This window comes from Brachionichthys hirsutus, unplaced genomic scaffold (genome assembly GCF_040956055.1).
Source record: "Brachionichthys hirsutus isolate HB-005 unplaced genomic scaffold, CSIRO-AGI_Bhir_v1 contig_1452, whole genome shotgun sequence".
NCBI classification, from domain to species: domain Eukaryota; kingdom Metazoa; phylum Chordata; class Actinopteri; order Lophiiformes; family Brachionichthyidae; genus Brachionichthys; species Brachionichthys hirsutus.
Genome location: NW_027180710.1, coordinates 35,001 through 45,000, shown reverse-complemented (window position 1 = coordinate 45,000; position 10,000 = coordinate 35,001). Strand labels below are relative to the sequence as shown.

Genomic DNA, 10,000 nt, shown 5'->3' with positions numbered 1-10,000 from the left:
GATATAATGGCCTGTAAAGAATCTATATTCGATCTTGTGTTGCCGATGTGTTAGGAGGTATTTGCTTTGTCTGTGTAAATAACTTATTATTATGGGGTCAGATGTATTTCTTAGTGTCCTATTTGCACAAACCAGAAGTGTCCTGTAAGGCCGGCTTCCTTCCCTTTGTGTCTCAAATTACATGATCCTTATTTCCTGTATAAACCCTATGAACCAGTAAACTGGGAAAGTATTATCTCTAAATGCTTTCCGGTAGCATATCCCTGTCGTAGGACTCACCCCTCACCCTTATACTTCGTATTGCATCCTTCAACGGGGGGCGGCATTTGACTGTCGGACCGCTGTAAGCAGCGTAAATCAAGTACAGACTGAGCAATAAAAACTATATCTAGGATGACGAGAAGTCAAAGGATTGGGACTTAGAAAACCGGGTATCAGTGATGAAAACTTTATTTAAAAAAAGTCCTTGAGTTTTGCTCGAAAAAAGTTCATGTGATCTGATAAATCCAGATTAACCTTGTTCCAGAGTGATGGATATCAGGGTAAGAAGAGCCATGAAGTCAGGCACCTGCCATGAACTGGTGCCAGCCTTGACACATCAAGAAAACCTCTGGGTGTGTTCAAATCCCGTGAGTCTAACACGGACCCTTGGAGCCCTCCAGCTCCAGACCGATGTGAAGAATCACAGGTCTTAATGGGCTCCATTTAAACCGACGGGCCACTTAAAGTTTTTCTGACTCAAAAAGTGCAAGAACCCGATTGAAAAAATATGTCGCGACCATCCAACCGCCCGGTCCCGCCACCAGATAGAAACGGCAGCAACGTGGAGAGGAAACCAGTGCAAGCATATTGGGATGTCAGAGGGCTGCACCTCTGAGGTCCAACCACCCCACCTCCAACACCCCTCCCTTTGTGGCAGACGTAGTCCTGTGTATTATAATTGTGATAAATAAAGCTATTTTAAACACTGTAATGAAAAATAAATAATATATATATATATATGTATGTATTTTAACAGATGTTTTTATTCTCAGTGAGTTTTACGCTGTCAAAAATACAGAGTATTTAAAATAAAGGAGAAAAAAACCTGCATTTGATGTCTGAATGTTTTATAAAAGACGTGTTTAGATTTTGTATGGCGTGGGATATTTTTTGTGTGATTTTGTCTAGATTGTCATAAAAATGAGAACATGAATGTACTGCAGCGGCACGCAGGCATGAATTTAACTGAATACATGATTAATGATGAATAAATAAAAAACTGAAATCAAGTTCATTGATTTTACTTTGTCTTGATTTATAGACAGGGAGGTGTCATCACATAGCTGAACAGGAGAGGGCGTTACTCGTCCGCATCAATACAGGATGTAGTCAGGCATTGACGTGATGTCGTCATCAACCGTCACATGACCACCATGGTGGTAGTTTTCTTTCACATCCATCTATATTATAACACTAACATTTATTCTATGTAAATGTTATTGGTGAAAATAACGTTTTGTGTCAGGAAACGTTTTGAACATTGATGCCCGGATTATACGTCATATGATAAAATGGACCGGTGTGAGAAAGACTGGGAGTTTTACACCCGTCCCTGTGCTCTTCTGACAATGATGTCAGTGAACAATAAATATTTGAGCACAAAAACAAAATAATCATAATAATAAAACAGAAAATATTGTCATAAATTGAATTACTGAAATCAATACTGTGTAAAGCCATGAGGAAACAGAACTGACATTAAAAAGTCCCTGAAAACCAGGCTCCAAACTTCCCAAAACAAACTCATTCGGCTACTCCTCAATCTGGGGCCCATGACCCACCTTCTTCCTGGACATTTTGCTATTCTGACATGGCTCAGGGTAGAAGATGGGGTTAGACAACTCAAAATGGGATTGGCAGAAACGGAGACAGTCATCACGACTCTCTCCGGATCAATCCCCCACCTACGTTGTACATATGTGCCTTTTTAATTTATTGTTATTTTATATCTGTGGAGTAATTTATTTTTATCTTATTGGTATTGGTTTTGTTTTATTTGTGTTGTTAAATGTCGATGATTTATGTACGAAGGACTTTCAACGGAAACAAGACCGCAGGGGCTTTTTTGAAATGCTCCTCTGATGTTTGACTGTACATGTACTGTAATACATGCTACTGTTTGACTGTACTTGTACTCTAACATTCTATCTAATAAATATATTCATCATCATCATCAGCTCTACAGTCGGTACGTTTACTGCCGAGGTTCCTGTTAATGTTTAACATCTGATTGACTTGAATAAACTTATCTTTACTGCTCTCACCTGGCATTACTTAAATAATTAGTTCCAATATTTAAACAAAATCAATGCGCAAATATGAGACTATGTCTCTCGGCTGGCCTGGGAACGCCTCGGGATCCCCCCGGAAGAGCTAGAGGAAGTGGTCGGGGAGCGGGAAGTCTCGGCTTCCCTGCTTAGGCTGCTGCCCCCGGCCCCGGATAAGCGGTTGAAAATGGATGGATGGATGGCAATGCGCAAATACGTTTATTGAGCAATTTCATGTCTCATTTTATTTTAAAAATGCTAAAAGCTTGTTTTGTTTATCACTCGTGCTGCGGTAGGTTCTTGTACACTTAAAGAGATGATGATCAATTTTATGTTCTTGCTTATTGTAGATTATCCTGCGGTCGACTTTATCATTAGATTAGGCCATGTGTCTGCAATTAGTTTAATTTATAAAGTGGATTTTATTCTTCAGTCTTGTTCTGAACTTCACTTAGTTTGCTGCTGCTTCACACACCATGATTTAGCAAAGTCAAACTCTTTCTTTCTTTCTTTCTTTCTTCTCACAATGGGTGAAGACTGTTATTCATTCATAGCGGTTTAACATTTCTAGACTTGGCTTAAACTATTTCACATGGAAATGAGTGTCTTTTTTCTGCAGCACAAACTCAAACAATATTAACTTTAACAATATAGAACAACCCAAAACACACAAAACGCTCACAGACACTCGTGGAGATGAAATCTCCTTCTGTCCGTTGACTGTTATTATGAAGCAACAAAAGCTGTGAAGTTACTGATGAACATCAAACAGAGTCTATTTACACGTGAACAGACTTTACAGTCTGTTCCTGCTCTAATTACAATAAACTGCTGGAGTATTTAAAAAGCGCGGAGACGCTCCTCCGCCCCGCGTCTGCGCCACGGACTGCGTGTCCCACGACGGGACGTCCCGCGCGTCGTGCGTGGTCGCGGCTACTTTTCTTTTTCTAAACTGGCGTGAATCCAACCGGAAAGTGGGCTGTACTTAGGAGCTCCAGCCAATCAGCGTCCCGCCCGTCGACAGGCTGATTATCCCACGAACAGAAAGTTATTTAGGAGTACCTGACGGTTGCTCCTCACGGAGGTTTGTCCCGGCGGAGCTCCGGTGGAGGTCTAAATGACTCGGTGGCACTTGTGCGTCTTCCGTTCGCGACTCCCGGGAGTCGGACTCCTCTGACGCGCCGACATGAAGCTGCTGGACGAGCGGATATGGTCGCTGTTCAGGCGCAACTGGCCGCAGACTCTGACTTATTGGAGCGTGTTCTTCAGCTTCGGTCTTTGCATCGCCTTCCTGGGACCCACCATCCTGGACCTGAGCTGCCAGACCCACTCCACGCTGCAGGACATCACCTGGGTCTTCTTCTCCCAGCAGCTGTTCCTGTTGGTGGGCAGCAGCGCTGGAGGCCTCTTCAAGAAAACGTGAGCGCCGACCGACAATGAGTGGTCATATTTATTATCCTGCTTTAAAGTTATTAAAATAATTGGTGCCATAATTTTAAGATGAATTTTCAGGCACGTGCTTTTATTTTATTTATTTATCAGATCCAATTAAAATTTATCTGAAGGGAAAATCATTTCCAGAGGAACAAAATCTCAAATCATAGGTCTTTTTTGTTCTTGTTGACAAAAAAAAAACCTGAGACAGAATCACATAATTTGAATTTTAACTAACGAATATTCCCATTGTTTACTTACTTACTATAATTATATATATATATATATATATATATTTGAAGAAGATGACAAAGTAAATAAAACTGTAATAAATCTTCCTTAATGAGAGCGATTACGTGTCCAACTGTTTGACATATTTGATCGATGGTGAAAAATCCCACATGATTTAATTGCTAGGCGCCTGATATGGCAACCTGTGGGAGGGGAGCTTTCCAGATAGATGAGATGTTGTTTTAGAGTGTTTGAATGATTAGCTAAATGAATGCGTGCGATGCATCTTAATTACACTGAAATTATCATCTTTGGCAGTTGCATCGTGTTCTCAAATAACATTTCTCCATGCCTCCCTAATCAGGATAACTTCAAAAGTTTGCACATCACCATAGTAAAAACAAAAGAACATTTCAGATTAACATTACCAGTACATCCAATATAGGAAGATGAATTGTGCATTAAAACACATAAGGAACAACCCGCTGCAAACTAATGCTTATTCAGCAGATTCACAGCAGTCGGGAGAAATCTATTTTTGTAGCTTTTGAGGTCATCACCTTGGCACTAGAAACGTCCGTCCAGAGCCCAGAGAGTGACTGTGGGGGGGGGGGGGGTCGTCAGGTGAAACGGAAGAGGCGATCCTCTCTCCACTGTACAAGGACGCAGGGCAGGTCTGTGCTTCACCAAGCGGAACACTTGACCATTTCACAATTTGATCCGGTAACTTTTTATGTTTCAGGTTAGCTTGGCCAAACCAAGACACCGCAGAAAAGGGCACAACACTCTCAATAAAGGAGCGATTAGAGCATCGTCATGATAGTTCGATCAATTTTGAAAAAATACCAACTTCCTGTGTTGGTCAAACAGTGCCGTCGCTGCTGACCCCTCTTGCTCACTGCTTCACTGTTCTCTTCAAATTTCAATTTTCTGTCAATAATGGTCCCAAGGTAATTGTGTGACTGCACATGCTCAATGGCATGACCATTAATTACAGTAACCCTGACCGTTCAAGCCTTGGGACGGTTGCCGGCTTATTATCTGCAGTTCGTCTTGTACTTCCCTCTCGGGTTTAAGTGGCGGCTGAACGTTTTGTGCTATAATCATGTGAAAAAGTTCCTTTTGGGTCACTGGAGTCATTCTGGGATGCTCCAGCCAACATCAGTTCTCTACGCACATGGATGACTTTCTTCCCCATGTAGGAAGAAAGACTTGTTGGCAGCTAACGCCAATGAGAAGTCCTCACAATCCAGTGGAGGTGGAATCTTAATTAATGCCGTTACCCCAACTGGAGGCAGCGTGATTGTTTATTTGTTTATTTAATTAGTTTCTGTTGATTCCATCCATCCATCCATCTTCCACAGCTTATCCGGGGGAATCCCGAGGGGTTCCCAGCCGAGAGACAGTCTTCCTAGTTCTTCCCCGGGACCTCCACCCGGCGGGACATGCCCGGTACACCTCCACAGGGAGGCGTCCAGGAGACATTCTTTTCTATATGTTTCTCCTTAAGGCATCTCAAAAACTAGATTTCTATATTTATATTGCCCATTTCCGTAGGCAGTACTTTCCAGGCGCGCCTATGTTCGAGTCATGCAGTACTGATATAATATCTTACTTTGTGAGCTAGAAGCCTTCTGGGACAAGGTTAAATGGGGTGATGGAAAGTTGGTGCAAGAAGAAGGAGAATTCAAGGTAAAGATAGTGTGGAGGTGAACGTCGCAGGAGCGCTTTGAGCCTGCTAACAGGCAAATAAATCCTGCCCCCGGAACAGCAAACCATCAAGGTGACTTCACTGAAACAACACATGCTAGAAATTCCTTTGTTCAGTCTGGCCTGACTTCCGGCTCGCCACGACCCAATCAGGCGTTTCACACGAATCTGTTGACTGCGCGATCCTTTAAATGGAAGTTCTTATTTTGAATTCATCGCTGAGTGGGTTCTGTAATGCCGTTATCGCCTCCCTGTGTGCTCTCTCCAGACTCCTATCCTCCCTGGTAGCCCTCTTCTTTTGCACGCTCATCATCTCCTTCGTGTTCGCCATCATCCCGCTATGTCGCCACATCGTGGTGTTGTCCCTTGCCTTGGCGGTGGCCGGCACCGCCATGGGGGTGATCGACACCATCGCCAACCTGCGGCTGGTGAAGCTGTACCAGAAGGATTCCAGCGTCTTCCTACAGGTCAGAGCGGAGAAGCTTTGTGTAATGATAGGAAAATAATCCATACAAATAATTCACACATGGTTGAAGGACACAACCGTTTCCAACTTTGTGCCAATGTTTCTCCAGGCCTTGCATTTCTTCATAGGCTTGGGAGCCCTGGTTAGTCCACTGGTGGCTGATCCTTTCCTGGCAGAGGGCACCTGTCTCCAAGACGGCAACATGACCAACACATCGATTTCCATTGGCCTAGAACACCACATCGGAGATGGGCTACACAACATTTCCCAGGATCCTCTGGGCAGCGAGGATGGCGTCACCACCTCGGTGTCGTACGCGTTCTGGATCATGGCTCTTATCAATGTGAGTCAACATTTCATGTTATGTTTCCGACCTCAATCGCTTCGCCTACAGGCACTTACCCGCCTTCACAAGGGATTACTAAAGTTCTCTCTATCTCTATTAAATAAAATAAAGCACATGTCTTACATGTTAATAGATTCACAAGCTTGTGGAGCAATCAGTTGTAAATCCTGACGGACCAATCAGAAATCAGTAGCAGAACGCTAGAAAGTTCCAGCCTGTTTTTGGTACGATGGATTGAACAGTTTGGGGATTGAACAGGCTGATGAATAAAGGAGTGTTCCAATGCACGGTCATCACATTGGAACCAAAATACAGTACAGGAAGCGCTGACACGGCGGTGAGAGGTCGAGTTCTTTCCTGGAACTCACCTGTCACTTAAGCTTAAACTACAGGGCTGCTGCTCCTTGTCTGTGCCAGTCTCCTCCTTCTCTGCCATGAGGTCACTGACAGGCCCGTCTACTTGCACGAGCCTATGGCTCCGCCCCCTGCTGTGTTGAAAGCACCTGTTTATCTTGGCTGGACATGTAGATGAGAAAAGACGTCGCCTGTGTTACCTGTTGACTTATGAAAATGTTAAACATGCTGAACTATTCTCTGTAGAACGTTTGAGTTTGAGGAGCTTTTGTCCTGCAAGCTGTCCCAAGTTATTTTTAGATTGACAAATTTACATTGAAATAGCCACAAAGCTGCTGCTTTTGGGCATTTTGGGCAAGAAAAGCTCAAACTCAGGACACCTTATTGGTGGTTTAGGTCGTTCTGTTAGTTTGTCCCGTAGATAGTCATTTTATTAACAACCTCAAACATTGTCATTGCCTTTTATTTGTAAGAGCAAAATGCTGCTGTGCACGTTATTTTGGGGGAAAGGCTCAAAACAGGTCTGCAGTGTAAGTTTGTTTGTGTTCAATAAAATAAGATTGGAACATCGAAAGTGTATGTTGTCAGTTATTTAAAAAATCTGTATCGGCCGAAATCGGTATCTGCAGGTCAGGACTTTTTAAAGATCGGTGATCGGCCAGGAAATAGCAATCGGTGCACCCCTAGATTCAACCCTCATTATCCGGTTTGGATCCTTAGGTCTGAAGATGACACGTCTTTTAATCTGTTACCTCCACAAAGGAGGTTTTATTTCTGCTGCCTTTACCAAGACGCTGTGGAATCCAGAAGAAACCGCCATTACTGAAAGTGTTCTTTTTGTGAATAACTTGTAAACTAATAATGACATCAAAAGTGAATCCAATCATTAAAGCTTCGTTTTCATGGTTAAGGAATCTAAAAATAGAGATAAAATAAATGTAGGGCCATTATTTATGGTGTAAATCGCAATATAGGGAGACTGAGCTGCTTGGCGGAGGTCCGAGTGCTTTTCTAGTTTGGCTATCCTTTCTCGGGTGCATGCAGGTAGATGAAATACTGTATTATCTCAATACAACACAAACTCATGGAAAGATTGGAATGGGTTAAAGTCTGCATTGTCAAACGAGCGTGAGGCACAAAGCCATTGCCTCCAGGGTGAAGATTATTCCAGACAGAACAACCATTACCACATTTGTGGAACAGGTTGACAGGGACTGTCATTTTTACATTTGTTGCAACACAATTCCCGTCTCAGCAGAAAATCTGCTGCGTTTTTATTTCTTGGCCTGGGTCCCAGTGAGACCCGACGACCTGCCTGCTAAATGTGTGAGGGCACGTTTGCAATCAGAATCAGCTGATAGAACCGGCTGAAAATTAATTCAATAAGCAGTGACCTCTCACTTGTATTTCTCTGGCAGCTCCCTGTACCAATTATTGTGCTGTTACTGATGTACCACGAGAGGCTGCTGCCTTGCTTCATCCACAGTCCACGTCTGCTTGACCCGAACACTCAGTCCAGCGTGGACAGTAGTCACGGTAACCCATGCATGTGTGCATTTCTGATCACTTCCTTCTGTCGGAATTTTTTTTTTTTATGACTCATTACCTTCCTGTTTCTGCAGGCTGTGGAAATTTGTTCCATTGCTGTAACCTTGCCAAACTCCAAGGTCATCCACCTAATTTCTTCATCCTCCATGCTTTGGGTGGAGCCATCCTCTTCGCTACCGATGGAATCATAGTGAGATTTCTTTCTCCACACATTCAGACATGATTTTTTAGCACGATACCCTGTGACAGGGTGTTTAGACTAGACGCGGCTGTGGTCATAACTCCAAAACGCTTAGCACACAGTTCCAATTGTGTACACAATTTTCTGTCATACTTCAAAGTCTCCATTTGTTGCCCTGCAGGGATCCTACGCTGCTTTCGTCTACACTTATGCGGTGTCTCCTCCCCTGCTGATGGCTCATAAAGAAGCTGGCTATTTGGACAGCGTGTTCTGGGCCGCCATCGCGCTAGGAAGACTGGCATTCATTGTGCTGTCCTGCAGATACACGCCATCCAAGCTGCTCCTCTTCAGTTTGGTATGAGAAAGTTCACAGGGCAAATCCACCCCAAGACTGTTTCATTCCTGTCGAGGTTTTGAGTCCAGCGTCAAATTGAAAGAGTGAAATGTGTATCACAAATAGCAAAAAAGAAGACTAAACTGGACTTGTTCAAGTTTGATTGAAAACGTTTCACCTCTCATCCAAGAGGCTTCTTCAGTTCTGAGAGACGCGTAGAGAGTTTAGATACTTATACTCTTGTGTGAGCAGAAAACAAACTTGTTTGCAAACGTGAACAACTCCAGCTGATTCTTCTTTTTCTCTATTTGTGATTTTCCATGACCTGTCATAACAGTTTTAAACAAATGTTTGTACGAGGAGGGACTGCTGGATGAGCATACAAGACGAGCTGGTACATAAAGAACATGAGTATCAAAGTCGGCACTTTGACCTAAAGACAAACAGAAGACATATTTTCATTCACTGCCTTTTTTATTTCAATCTCAGGAGTGAATTTCGACAAAGTGTTCTATATTAAACAGTCTCGTGTATATCAAAATCGGAGACACCATCCCTCGAGATGGTCGGATTTGTCATTGCAGACAGACAGAATGTATTGAACTAATTTCACCATCTATAAATATATATATATATATATATGTATACATATTATGGCATGCCGTTCAGGAACTTATTATATATATATATCAAAAGTGAGGCCTGAGAATATGGACCAAACTCTGGAATATATTTATGGAAACTTTGAGAATATGGACCGAACTCCGGAATATATATTTTGATATATATATTCAGAAATTTCCATATATATATTCAGAGATTTTCATATATATATTCAGAAATTTCCATATATATATTCAGAAATGTCCAAATATATATTCAGACATTTCGGTGCACGGGAATATATATATGGAATATGGAAGTCCCCAGAACCTTCTCGGCTTATGCAACAACTACAGGGTTTCTCCTAGAAACTCTTTCGGGCTTGGAGTTGATGTTTCCTTCCACTTAAATCCCTTGAAGCAAAGTGATCACACGGAGAGCGTGACTCAACAACCTGCATCTGTTGCACGCTGCCACAATTCAC

At 42.7% G+C, this 10,000-nt stretch overlaps 1 protein-coding gene across 1 annotated transcript in view; it reads left to right on the top strand.

Annotated features, from left to right (window-relative positions):
• The first annotated feature begins 3,495 nt into the window (after positions 1–3,495).
• Positions 3,496–10,000, top strand: part of LOC137916496 (major facilitator superfamily domain-containing protein 4A-like) — a 16,628-nt gene continuing 10,123 nt past the window's right edge. Inside the window, exons 1-6 of the mRNA XM_068759496.1 lie at positions 3,496–3,728; positions 5,953–6,151; positions 6,260–6,493; positions 8,269–8,386; positions 8,473–8,588; positions 8,761–8,934. Of these exons, the coding sequence (XP_068615597.1) occupies positions 3,496–3,728; positions 5,953–6,151; positions 6,260–6,493; positions 8,269–8,386; positions 8,473–8,588; positions 8,761–8,934 (1,074 nt within the window). The remainder of the gene's footprint in view (positions 3,729–5,952; positions 6,152–6,259; positions 6,494–8,268; positions 8,387–8,472; positions 8,589–8,760; positions 8,935–10,000) is intronic.